The sequence below is a fragment of the Myotis myotis genome, unplaced genomic scaffold (assembly GCF_014108235.1).
Source record: "Myotis myotis isolate mMyoMyo1 unplaced genomic scaffold, mMyoMyo1.p scaffold_m19_p_12, whole genome shotgun sequence".
Lineage (NCBI taxonomy): Eukaryota > Metazoa > Chordata > Mammalia > Chiroptera > Vespertilionidae > Myotis > Myotis myotis.
In genome coordinates, this window is record NW_023416316.1 from 7,482,909 (window position 1) to 7,496,803 (window position 13,895).

Here is a 13,895-nt window from a genome sequence, read left to right on the forward strand (position 1 = left end):
CTAGAGCAGGGGTGGGCAAACTTTTTGACTTGAGGGCCACAATGGGTTCTTAAACTGGACCGGAGGGCCGGAACAAAAGCATGGATGGAGTGTTTGTGTGAACTAATATAAATTCAAAGTAAACATCATTACATAAAAGGGTACGGTCTTTTTTTTTTTTTAGTTTTATTCATTTCAAACGGGCCGGATCCGGCCCGCGGGCCGTAGTTTGCCCACAGCTGATCTAGAGACTAGACTCCCTGGGCTGCGGCTGCATTATGTGCAAAGGGACATTTTTGTGTGGAAAATTGTCTTCTGTGTCTTGAATTCCCTGAAAACCCAGAGAAAAATGTGTTTGGCCAACTGAGCATGCTCGGACTGCTGTGGGTGTGGTGGGAAGAGCCTGCCTGGGCTGTGGGGTCAGACAGAACTGACTTTGAGTACAGCTCTGGCTCTTCCCAGCTCCACGGCCTTGGGCAAGTCACGTCCCCTCCCTCTGCAAGATGAAGCTAAAGAGCCTCTCCTTGGGGTCATTGCGCAAGTCCGGCCCTCAGCCCCAGACATCTGTGCCTGCTGCGCCCCGCCCAGCGAGGACAGCTTCCTGCGTCCTTTTCTTTCTCTGATTCTGGTCTTGACTCCACTGACACAACGTATGTCCTGGGCATGTGGTGCAAACAGGTGCAGCCTCGGTGGCTGAGCCAGGAGGTGTTCGGTATTGAGACAGCGGCGAGTTTGCATGGTTTCCCTACTGGGAAGAGAGCTGTGGCCGTGCTGCAGCCCGGGTGGCCACCAGCTCACCTTGTCAGCTCCGCCTATGACCAGCCGCCGCCCTGGACGGCACTGAATGCTTACAGCGTGAGGTACGGAATATTATTATTTCCGTCATATCAGAAAGAAAACGAGGTCCCAAGAGGTGACATGGCTTCTGCAAGCACGCTGTGGAGCCAGAGCTCACACTTGTTCCTCCAAAGCCCGCTCCCTGCATCACAGCCTCTGGTTCATCACTTTGAATTGCTGGAGCAGCCCCGGTGGCAGCTGATAAGTCACAGGCTATCTTGTGATCACTTCTCTTAAAGAGAAAGAATATTGCGTTGCATGAGGCCCAGGGTCAAGCAGACGCTGCTGCAAACTCTGGCTCTGTCATCGACCAGCTCTGCAACCTTAGGCAGGTGGCTTCACCTTTCTGAGCCTCAGTTTCCTCGTCTGTAAAATGGAGAGCCCGACAACGCCAACCTCGGTGTGCCATGAAGACCAAGTGAGATAATGCGTGTAACACCGCCCGCATGGAGTCAGTGTCAGTGGTAGCTGTTTTTAATCACTGCACCTGCGTTCCCTGCCGAGCCGACTCCCACCTGCATTTCTAATGGAAAGAAAATCTTAAGCTGGTATGCGTGAAGACCCACTTCATTGTGTCTCCTCGGCTTCCACCAGCCTTCCCGCTCATCTGCCATTCCTGCGCTAATCAGAATTTCCTGACTTCTCCCTGTGTGTCTCGGTTAATGCAGAAGGACGGGGCTGCTGGCACAGAGGAGCCAAGCGTGGGCTGACGCGCCTGTGATTTGAATGTCTTTACTGTAATCTAGCAAGTGTGGGTGGGGGCTTCTGTCAATACCGGAGCAGCTGGCCAGAATGGGCAAATACTGTCGGCTGGGCCGTCCCTGCCCCTACAAATCATCAGAGTAGCTTTTGTCAGGCACCCACATTTCCCCGACTTAAATCATCCGCACTGTGCGCCAGCTTCACAATAACACATTGATTCTTTGTTTAGGGCTTGTTACAGTGACAGGGGCCCAGGCTGGGAGTCGGTCCCTGGCCTTCCTGGGCTCGTGCACAAATGGTTCAGAAGGCTGTCTTGGTTCTGTCAGCCCAAAACGTGGCTTGGCCCAGCCCAGCCAGAGCCATCTGACTATGGCCGTGCACCGAACACCTTCCCACTCCCAAGTCCACCCTGGTGGCCCCGAGTGTTTAGGATAATGCCTCTGAGTCGGGGAGGGGGGTAGAGCATGCTTGGACTTGGGAGTCATTCAGACCCACTAGCTCTGGGACCTTGGGCCAAGCACTTGGTCTGTGTGGGACTCCTTTCCTCATCTATAAAATTGGAGACATGAGCATCGAGTTCTGGTGAGAATTCAGTGAGCTGGGCGGGCAGGTTGGTCCAGAGCAAGTGCTCAGTTGGCATTGGGTCCCTTCTCCCTAAACTCCTGCCTGCGTCGGGCTGACCTGGAGTTACTATAATCTAATCCTGCTGTCCCAACCCTCCCTCCTGCCCTGCCTTCCAGTGAGGATCTGGTTCACCACACTCAGCCTTCTCGGTGTCGGCTGGAATTCACCCTGGTTCCTGACCCTGTGAGGAGCTGGCCTTCAGACTCAGTTCTGGATGTGGTGCTGAGGCCCCAGCAGGAGGCTCAGAGGGAAATTTCCACGTGGCCAGTGGGGCAGTATTGGCTCCTGGGAGAGACGACAAAAGCACCTTTCACTCTTACAAGCAAGGTTCTTGGCTGTGCTGCACTTCAGCCAATGACTTGAATATTTTCTTGGGAATTTGGAGGCATTTAAACAAAATGCAACCAGGTTGGGATTGCTGGTAATAAATGGGACCAGATTCCCTGGCTGCTTTATTCTAGTTCTTTTTTCTTAAATTTTAAAAAATGAATATTGAATGGTATAGGCACCAATCATTTCTACCTACACCAGTGGTCCTCAGACTTGACTACAATGGAGTCACCTGGGGAGTTTTAGACACTACTGGCACTGGGGACTTTAAAAGTGGCCCTGGTGATTCCATTGCATGGCCAGGGTCGAGCGCTGCTAACCATCATCTAGTTCAGTGGTTCTCAACCTTCTGGCCCTTTAAATACAGTTCCTCATGTTGTGACCCAACCATAAAATTATTTTCGTTGCTACTTCATAACTGTAATGTTGCTACTGTTATGAATCACAATGTAAATATCTGATATGCAGGATGGTTTTAGGCGACCCCTGTGAAAGGGTCGTTCGACCGCCAAAGGGGTTGCGACCCACAGGTTGGGAGCCGCTGATCTAGTTCCTTCCTGTTTACCCCTGGCAATCCGCTGAAGCAGGTAGCCTTCCCCACATTACAGGGTGTGAGAGGTGCAGTCACTTGCACACAGGGGCAGTGTCCTGTCTTCTCCTGAAGTGGCTCAGATGATACACACTGCTCGCCAGCCACTGAGAGTGGATCAGAGCCTGCCCTCCAGGAGCTGGCATTGGCTGGCGAAGGAGGTGTTGGTGTAGGGACATTGAAGGCATTAGGTAAGGTTTTCACAAAGAGGTAACATGAAGAGAGGAGCCAGAGCCGTGAGAGTGCATGCAGAGGTTAGGAGGCGGTTGACACTCCAGAATTACTCAAACAAAACAGGTGTGTGGACAAGGTGAATGGGACAAGGTGAATAAGCAAGAAAAGTCAGCTGGAGAGGGTCACAAGGGCCTTGAGGGTCTTGCTCAAGAGTTTAGAAACCCCACTTCCGTCAACCCACAAGCTTGCCTGAAGCGGCTCTCTGCTGCTGAGTCAGGCGGCAGACTGAGCCGAGCACCAGAGCCCCGACTGAGTGTTCAGCCTGCGAAGGGACAGGAGAGAAAAGAAGTGTGAGCCCTGGACAGGCCCTACCGGTGTGTGAACTGGCAGCCCCAGGGCCCTGGGCCAGGCTCAGTGCGCTGCTGTCTCATCTTGAGATTCTTTAAGTTTACCTTTGAACCTGTTTGGGGAGTGAGGTCTGATGGGACAGCGGAGCTCAAGCATGCGCAGAGGAGACACCCACATGCCCTTCCTCCGCAGAGCTTTGCCACCCCAATGTAGCTTCTCGATGCCCCATGGCATGGAGTTCCAGTGGTCCTCCAGTAAGTGGGAGTTCAGCAAGACTTGGTGCGCTTACAAAGCCAACATGTGCAGGTCTAAGACTGAGTAATGGGGCACTGACAGCCCCTGGCGGCCACAGTGAGAGAAGGCAGTGGTGTTCTAAGGAACACGAATGACCACAGAAACCCACCAGAGTTCTTACTCATGTTACTTCCTTGGACTGGCCAGCCACTTACTGTGAAAATGATGTCATAGAAGGAGAGGAGAAGATGGAGCAACCACAGTTGCTTGTCCTTTCTCCTCGGTGAGGCAGAGGTAGAGAACGGTAGGAGATTGTGTGCAAGTCAAGAACTGAAATAACAGTTGAGTTCGTTTTTGTGCGGCATTTCCACTGTCTGGTAAGAAGCAAATACAAATGCATATACTCATTACAAAATATGACTCCACATATGTTAGCATTTAAAACTGGCACTGCACAATATAAAGTTGAACAGTAAAATTCTTGCTAATAATTTAAATTTTTATTTTCCTTTACATAGTATGACATTAAATAGTAAATTTTAAAAACACCACGATAGGTCTAGAAAGAAACCACAAATGAAAGAAAAAAGCTTTATATTTTAGTACGACAGTTTTATACTTAACAGTCCTTTTTTTCCTGCATTTTCATTTGCATTGGGTTCCCCAAATTATGTTCTAGTCCTGGTAAAACCCAATCTCTGCACTCAAGAAGATGGCTATTTGTGGAAAATATATGTGGAGTATCTACTTGTTGTCATCTGTTTTAATCACCCAAGCAATCCTATGAGATGGGCCAGCATTGAGTAATCGTCACAGATGAGGAATGACAGGTCACCTGAGGTCACATAGCTGGTGTGGTCACGTGTGGTCAGAGGCCAGGTTCAAGTCCTGGTCTTTCTGACACCAAGACATCTTCTCTCTCCACCTTGTTGTGTTACCTTAAATGGATCAAACTTTTAAACTAATGTTTTTAAAGGTGCCTTTACAGAAATAACAGAACCAGCCCTCTGCTGTGCCAGTTGTCATGCTGTGTTGTAGTTGTTTATTCCCAAACCAGGCAGAGTTCCTTGATAACAGCAGCTTTGCTTTTTGACATTTTATTATGAAAATTTTCAAATTTTTACCACATAAATGAATTTCCACGTACCCATTGCTCACCTTCCACAATTATAAACATTCTGTCATTCTTTCCTTTTTTTTAGATTTAAAGAAAAAAATTTTAATTATGGTAAAATGTACATAACATAAAATTTATGCTTTAACCATTTTTAAGTGTACAGTTCAGTGGCAATTAAGTACATTCACATTGTTGTGAAATAATCACCACCATCGATCTCTCAAACTTTTATCATCTTGCAAACCTGAAGCTCTGTCCCCATTAAACAACAACTCCCCATTCTTCTCCCTCCAGCCCCTGGCAACCCGCCTTGTACTTTCTGTGTCTGTGACATTGACTGCTCTATTGTGGAACAGGACAGTATTTGTCCTTTTGCAACTGGCTTATTGCACTTAGCATGATGTCTTTAAGGTTCATCTGTATTGTAGCATGTGCCAGAAATTCCTGCCTTTTTAAGTCTGAACAATATTTCATTGTATGTATATTTTGTTTATCCATCTGTGACACTTGGGTCACTTTCATCTTTTGGCTATTGTGAATAATGCTGCTGTCAACATAACGTTCTGCCGTTCTGTCATCTATACCCTCATCCGCTCCCACCCCTCACTGGAGTATTAATATTACTCAGAGGAACTATATTGTGCTCATCTTTATATTCTCCTAACATAGAGCCTGGCACATAGTAGGTGTTTCTTAAATGTTTGGATGGATGAATTGACTTTTTTAAAATTTTATGTTAAACAAGGTCCATAAAGAGAGAACACCTTTTTTTTCTTAGGCTCAGACTACTAGTAAGTCACATAAAATCTTGATAAAAATTAAATTTATGAGAGGAAATAAGAATTTAATACTTTATATAGATCAGCAGAACAAGAAAAGTTGCTGAAGAGTCTGATGGGAGATTTTATTTTTATGCCAGTAGCTACAATGCTGTGGGTAAAATCCATTTATTTCTGGAAACATCAAAAAAATCTTTGGAATTGCCAACTTCACCTGTTAACAAAGATTGACTCATTAATAATGGGATTTTCTATTGACTCCATATGTCAAGAAGATGATCCAAGAGTAAACTTATCGTTTTGTGACAAAGTCCCTGATAGGGTTAAGCAGCTGTGTTTAACTGTCCTGAGGGTCATAGATGGAAAACTCTAATGTGATTTAAGTTTGATTGCTCTTGCCTGGCTTCCCTGGATTAATGTCACTATCAGCCAGGAGCCCCAGCTCCTAGAGTGTCACCTAAGAAGACAAAAGGTTTAATTAATCAGCCTAACAGGAGAACTCAATCCGCCTTCTTACAAAGGAGGGAATTAGCAAGACACCTTGCTTTTCTCCCACTGCAGAGAATGGGCTGGGGCAGGCGTGGGGGGTGGGGGGGTGGGGAGTTCTGCTGCAGGAAGCAGCTGGACAAGCTGGTGGAAGGGACTTGGCATCCTGGAGGGCTCGTGGCAGTAAGATCCTTCACACCTGCTCGCCTGCTCCCAGGAGCCGCGTGTCTCTCTGAGTGGCTGGTGCTTTGAAGGTTCAGCAGGAGAACCTGAGGGGCTCCACCTTTGAGAAGACCGCTCCTGCTCTCCAGCAGATGCCCGAGTGCAAACAGTTAGAACTAAGGTCAGAGAAGTGGGCATATGGGTGATGGCGGCACCTGGGCTTCAGAGGCCACTTGGGTACAAAGCCCCAGTTCTGCCATGTACAGGTTATGTGATCTTGGGCAGGTTACCTTGCCTCAGTTATTCTGTAAAGATTAGGTGAAATGTTAATAATTATCATTTTCTTCGACGGGAACTCCAGTCCTAGCTGGTTTGGCTCAGTGGATAGAGCATCGGCCTGTGGACTGAAGGGTCCCAGGTTCAATTCCAGTCAAGGGCACATGCTCAGGTTGTGAGCTCAATCCCCAGTAGGGGGTGTGCAGGAGGCAGCCAATGCTTCTCATCATTGATGTTTCTATTTCTCGCTCTCCCTTCCTCTCTAAAATCGATAAAAATATGTAAAGGAAAAAAAAGAAGGGAACTCCAGGGGAATGAGCCCTCTGCCTGTTGCCAGGCAGACCTTTATATAGGACCCTGGGGACAGTGTCACTGCCTCTCAGCAGGGTTAGGACAGTGCCTTCAGTGGGTGGAACGTGCCCACCTAACTCCTGTTCACCTGCCCACGGGCACATTTCCTGCCCTGCTGCCCTGGGAGGACTAGCCTTCTCCCCTTCTGACTCCTTGGACCTGTCGTGTCCCCCACACACCCAGCAGCGCTAAGCTGGTGCTGATGCTCAAGTTCTTTGCAGAAGAAGCCCCCAGTGTCACATTTCCCCTGAATCTTTCCCACTGTGCTGTGTCCTTTGGTCTGTTTTTGTGACGCACACATCTGATCCAGGGGAGTGTCACCTCCAGTAAGAAGACAACAGCCCCAAAATGTTTGTGTCCCCCAAGTATGAGATTCTTGCTCTCCTGCAGCTAACTCCTGCCTCAGGCTACTCTCACCTACAGATCTGGCAGCAAACTCTTGCATTTATTGGTCCCTCAGTAGACTTCTCCTTCCTGACAATGCTGAGCCCAAACTCCAGAGTGAATGCTAACAACTCAACAAGCATTTCCTCGAGCAGCTCTCAACTCCCTGGACACAAGTGTCATCCACCTGGCATTGTGCTTTGAGTCCTCTTTACCTGTCAGACGAGCGGTGGCTCTGCCCCACTGAGACCACAGGGCTCCTGTGATGGGAACCAGAGTCAAGCTCATTCTGTGGTTCTTTAACCCCATCCCTGAGCTTCCATCAGGGGCTGACCCTGCACTGTCCCCAGGGAGTATAGAGATGAATCCAGCAGGGCCTATGCCCTCTCCAGCTCCTGGTCACAGGGGATGCTGGTGCAGATTACCCAGCCCCCAGGGGTGCACAAGGCACTATGGGAGCACCAGGCAGGGGTGAGTGGCTGTGGCAAAAAGACCTGTGCTTACGAGAAGGTTAGTCCACGTGGAAGGAATAGAACTGGTAAAAGCAAGGAAACAAGTGGGAAAGGACACGACCTGTAATTAGGAGGTGCATTTGGAGCATAAGGTATTTGGGGGCCACTGAAAGGGACACAGAAGGACTCTGGAAAAGTAAGTGAGTGTCCGTCCGCTCAGGAAAGATTTGTGTGCCCATCTAAGGAGCTAAGACTTTCCTCTCCCACCCAGGACCCATGTATGTGATACACGTGTCACCAGATGTACAATGTTGAGCAAAGCAGGTACCCTTCCTGCACACGTATAGCCTAGTGGAAGAAGCAGACATTAATCAATCAATCAAATGTAACGTCTCTGCAAAATTCTTAACTAGGACAGTGACACGATGCAATCTGCATTTTAAAATCACTTCTGCCTGAAGAAGCGGAGGCACTGGGAGGAATGACACAGGCAAGGGGCATGGAGTTAAACCTCCACACCTCAGTGCCAGTCGTGGGATGGAGAGCAAGGACAAACCTGAGATTCCACTGGTAAATGGGAAGGACCAGGAAGTCTGATAGGTCTACTGTGGGTGGTATGGATAATGATGGATGAATGGAAGGAAGGAAGAAAGGAAGGGAGAGAGGAAGGAAGGGGAGAGAAAGAAAGAGAGAAAGAGAAAGAGGGAAGGAGGGAGGGAGGGAGAGAGAGAGAGAGAGAGAAGGAAGGAAGGAGCTAGATTTGGGGTGCAATTAGGGGGTTGGGCCATTTTGAGTTTAAAGTGCTGGTGGGCCATCCAGGTGGGAATGGTGACATAGCTTTGGAGCTCAAAAAGACGTCAGAACTGACGCTATTTATTAGGAGCCCTTCAGCGTGTGAGCTCCACAGTGCTCATGGAGATCACCTGAAGAGAGAAGTCATTGCCCTGCTCTGGTCCCAAGGGTGAGGAGCAGAATCTCAGGCCACAGAGTGGCCTTCCGCTGGGCTAGCTGGTTATCACCAGCTGATTCCTCGCAAGGAAGGTGTAAAGCCGCACCAGTAATAAATGGCATGAAAACTCTGAGGAACTGGTATGCTTTTTTTCTCATAGACAATGTAAAATTTGCATTGTTTCCCTTTTTGCTTCAACAGCCAGGAAGCTCAGAACTGATTTTGTAATTTAATTTTAGAAATCCTATACTCTTTTCCCAAATACTTAAATTTAATATATTTGTCTTTTCCAGCTTCCTTTTTTTCTTTGTTCTGTGTGTTCGTGTAAGCTGCCCCAGATCCTTTGTAAAATTAGGGGTGTAACTGTATAAAAATAAAGATTCCCCTCAGCCTACCTTTTTGAGGCCATCCTTGCAGCCCTTGTGCAACAAGTCTGCCCAGTTGCTGGGCTAATATTGCCTGGATTGAAGCAGGAGGAACTTTTGGAATTTATAACAGCTAGACAGTAAATTTAACACTTAGGTAACTCATTAAAGCAGGATAAAAGTGGAGCTTCAAACATCTCTGTGTTTGCCACCAAGTCTGTGAAGCGAGGGGTACCTTTAAGTCAGTTCAAGATATAAAAGTCTGATCTTTCAGAATGAAGAATACCCCATTAAAACTAAAGCCTTCTCTGTGTGGGTGAGCACTCCGGATCCTTCAAAGAAGGACTGGGGTGTTGACTACAAGATGGGATGTTTGTTAAGCTTAGGGTGTCATTTTCTTGCCTCATAAAATGTAGTTTGGTAAAAGCAAACTTCCTTATCAAACAGCATATGCACAAAATTGACTGGATGGTACATTTTCTTTTTAATCATCCCTGCTTTTCATATAAATAATTATTTTTAAGTGATCATTTGCTATTGGTTAAGATCTCAGGGTATATGGTTCTCAAAGGGTGTTCCCCAACTGATGCCTTAAGGACTGTAAGGTGCCGGGAGTGGGGATGATGTGGGGAGGGGAGACCTCGAGGCCAGGAGAGCCCAGCCAGCCGCCAGAGCAGCTGGCTCCTTCTGCTTCAGGTGCTGTCTGAAGAAGGTCCAGCTTCTAAAAGTGAAAAATTTGGAAATCATTGCATTGGAGGGTCCATCCACTGACTTGCTGTTGGGATATGCAAGGGGGAGAGGGGTGGGGGGGTGTGGAACCCGGCCTTTGATTCTCACTCTACCTCCTACCAGCTCTGTGACTTTGGGCAATGACTTCCTCCCTGACACAGCCTTCTCGTCCAGAGATGAGAATGCCATCCAGATAACGGCCACTTCACCAAGAAGATGAGGATCTAATTAATCCAATTAGCAGATGTAGAAGCACCGCCTAGCCGAGTTTAAGAGCTGACCCCACACCCGCTTCCTCTAACCATGCTCTCCCCTTCTCCATCTCCCAGGGGGAGCCAATCACCTTCTGTGAGGAGGCCTTCGTGTCCCACCATCGCTCTGGAGCCATGAGGCAGTTCCTGCAGAATGCCACCCAGCTGCAGCTCTTCAAGCAGGTGCCTGGCCTCCCTAGCTTGGCCTCCGTCTGAATTCCTGAGAGGACAGTTGGTGGGGGCGGGGGGGGGGGGGGGGGCTCTGCAGCTGCCTTCACTGAGCACTGAGGCTGCAGGCATGGGTGGGACTCCCACAGCTAAAGAGGGTCTGGGGACGGGGACTGGGTGAGGAGGGTGCTCAGAAACCAGGCAGGCCCTTGCAGATATGCCATGTAGTTTTACAGGTTATCACAGCCATGCAGCCAGAGTTTGGAGACTCGCTTCTTTGAAACGCACAATTCCTAAGGCCCTTCCTTGGTCATGCACCAGGTGCCGGCTGAGCACTGCTGCTCCTTGTTCCCGTGTGCACAGTTCTGTTCTCTTCTTTCTTTCTTAGTTTATTGATGGTAGATTAGACCTTCTGAATTCCGGTGAAGGTTTCAGTGATGTTTTTGAAGAGGAGATCAACATGGGCGAGTATGCTGGTGAGAAGCGTTTTATTTTCTTCCTGTTCTGCGGGCTGTGCGTGGGAATAGGGTGTGTTGGGCAAGGAGCGGCAGTGACTTCTTGTTTCCATCCCTGGGGGTTATGGAGGAACTGATTTCAACCCTGGCCTTGCAGTGTTTGAGGAATTGCTCTTCGTTTCTGATGAGATGCACATTGGCCCTTCTGTGATCCTCTGTGCCAGGGCCAGCATGGTGCCATGGAAAATACACAAGGCGCCATATTAGGAAAACTAGATTCAGATCGGGACTCTGCCCCTTACTACAGCAATAACCTGGCCTAGTCATTTCGCCTCTTTCAGCTGAAATGTGTCCATCTCTGCGCTGAGAGTGACAGTGCCTGCCTCACAGGACTCCTGTTACAGCTAAATCAGAGTCCGCGAGGAAAGCTTTGTGCCGTCAGCCAGGACAGACCCGGGCACAGGACCTGCTCAGTCACTGTGTCTTTAAAGTGTGAAAATCATCACAGTGCCTGGTCTCTGCATATCTTTAGAACTGGAGGGCTCATCCTCTCATGTTTCAGAGGGGGCATCTAACGCCCAGTGGCCAGGCCCCGAGAGGTGTTAGTGGCTGACCCTGCCTCCTGAAACCCCGTCTGGCATGTTTTCCAAGTCCCAAGCCTCAGTCTTTGGCAGCAAAGTAGAAACTAAAAGCAAAATAATAATAATCGTGCTGCTGGCCTCCTCTTGTTGCTGGGCATGTGTCTGGTCTGGACTCTGCTGATCATCCAGCTGGCTGTCCTAAACTCAGTCAGGTGAAATGTCACCTGCAGGACCCTTTTTACAGGCTGGCTGTTTGGGGAGCATCATCATTGAAGCCAGAGTGGGAGCCCCACGGTCGTCATGGACTAGTGCAAAGCCTCTGTCTGTCCAGAGTCCCATAGAGGAGGGATAGACCCAGCTCTGCCCTCGGGGGCTTTAGACTGGTAGGAGAAGGTGACACATAACTAAAGACAAATGCAAACTAAATCCATGCAGGAAAAGCAGTAGAAACAGGTTTTTGTACAATTAGAATGGGGCTCTGAATTCTGACTGTGTAACGAGAGAGCTTCATAGGAGGCAGGTTTGAGTAGTTCTCACAGTTGAGTGTTTGTTCTGGAGAAGATGGGCCTTCTATGTTGGTAAAGTAAGTCAGGCCATTCGGAGCATCTAGAAAAGCTGTTTGCCGATGAGACGTCCTTATCCCACCAGATAAAATGAGCAAGTTCCCCAACAACAGCTTCTTTTCCTTTCCCTACATGATGCCAGCGCGTGGAGCGCCAAGTGCGTGTCCAGCAGTGTGCTTGCCCTGGGATGCATGGCCGGTGCCCCCTGCCCTGGGGTGGCTCACTGGGCCTCAGAGAAAATGACTTCGAAAGGAGTGTCCCCATCCAGATGAAGGAAGCTTGTAGTGGAAATAACATCTGAGCTGGTGGCTGAGGGCACTGAGCCGGAGAGGAGGGAACAGTGGCCAGGCAAGGGGAGCAGTGTTACTGAGGGTGCACAGTCAGGGAGCCCCCGGTCGTTCCTCGAGGCTGGAACAGAAGGTCCTGTCGAAAGGTAGCACTGACGGAGTGGCAGAACGTGGGCGGTGCTGAAATGAGGCCATGGGCTCTGGGGCCTGCCCTCTCTCCAGAAGGTGGTGGGGAAGCCTGGTTTGTCCTCGGGCACTAATGGGATTAGATCTCTCAGAAAGAAAACCTGTGGCAGCAACTAGCCGCTGCCTCCTTCAGGGGGTGGGGCCCGGGAGCTTCCATGTTCTCCATATTTTGAACTTTCCCAGGCCTGCCTGGTGAACGCAATTGGGGAAACTCCTGAGCGCACATCACTGCCTTAAATGACAGCTCTCTGACTCCTCTTTCCCCAGGCAGTGACAGACTGTACCACCAGTGGCTCTCCACAGTCAGGGTAAGTGTGCTCCTCTCCCAGCCACCTGGGCCCTCCTTAGCCTCCTGGCAGCCCTGCTCTTCCCCGACACCCAGGAGGCTGTCATTTAGCCTGGGGCATCCATTCTGTCAGCTGAAGACGCTTTTGTTTGTAAAGCCAGGTGGAGCTGGCAGGATGAGACTGTCCAAAGTCATCCTGGTGAGGGTGAAGAGAGCCAGGAGAAGCCTTCAGCCTAGGACGCTGGCCAAGGCGTGTCAAGTAGATGTCGTCATCTTAGAGCATTTCTGGCTGTCTCCTTCCAGGGCCCGGGCAATTGGGAAATTGTCATGGGAAAACCAAAAATACATGCCTCTTGCCGCTCTGCAGTATGTTTCAGAGCCAAGGCTTCTGGGCAGGTGGAGAACACATCACTGAGAGACCTTTTCCTCCCTCACTGTCCTTGTGAACAGTGTCTCGTTGCGTTAGAAGCCAGGAGCTTAGGGCTTCAGAAGCCACTGACAAATTCAAAGTCTTGCCTTTCTCTTACCTGGCTTTATCAGTGAGTGTGGACTGCAGGCCTGTGTGCCAGGCACCACGCAGGGGACAAGGATTCCGTGGAGAGCAGACACAGGCCCTGCTCCGGGGGAGCTCCCCTCTTGTTCAGGAGGCAGGCACGTAAACAGGCAGCTTCAACATAATGTGATAAGTGTTCTCCCTGCTTGTGGGCCAAGTGCGCTGCTGCCAAGGCGGGTCCTTTGGAAGTGGCTGCAGTTGGCCGAGAGTAAGCAATTCCTCAATGAAAGACTTCTTTTGTTCTTGTGGTATGGCCAAACATGGCACTTGGCAAATCATAGATGAGCAATAAGGACTTGTTGATTGATTGATAAAGAGAGTTTTACTATTCCAAAGGACCATTGAAACTAAATACTGAGTAATTTTGGAAAGCAGTATGGAATAAATGAGTAGGTGAAAATTTCATATTGTCCTGCAACATAGAATGCTTTCTAGGTCAAATTGTAATGTTTTTAATTAAAGCTCAAAATTTCTAAGATGGACAGTCTCCCAAAATTGTGCTAAAAGTTGATCCCATTAACTACATTACTATATCTTATTCTTTCATATATTCACTGGGTCCTGTCTCTCTTTATTCGGGTCTGTTGGAATTATCTTTCCGAGCCACTACCAATCTGATTATTTGATGCATTTTATTAAAAATCCTCTAGAGTTTAGACTCCTGATCCTGGCCTTCGAAAGCTGACCCCATCTGGCCC

At 48.9% G+C, this 13,895-nt stretch overlaps 1 protein-coding gene across 6 annotated transcripts in view; it reads left to right on the forward strand.

Annotated features, from left to right (window-relative positions):
* Positions 1-13,895, forward strand: part of DENND1A (DENN domain containing 1A) — a 465,276-nt gene that overhangs the window by 394,830 nt on the left and 56,551 nt on the right. For all 6 annotated transcript variants that reach the window (XM_036329707.1, XM_036329706.1, XM_036329703.1 and 3 more), the window contains 3 exons: positions 10,197-10,301; positions 10,675-10,762; positions 12,626-12,666. In XM_036329707.1, the coding sequence (XP_036185600.1) occupies positions 10,197-10,301; positions 10,675-10,762; positions 12,626-12,666 (234 nt within the window). The remainder of the gene's footprint in view (positions 1-10,196; positions 10,302-10,674; positions 10,763-12,625; positions 12,667-13,895) is intronic.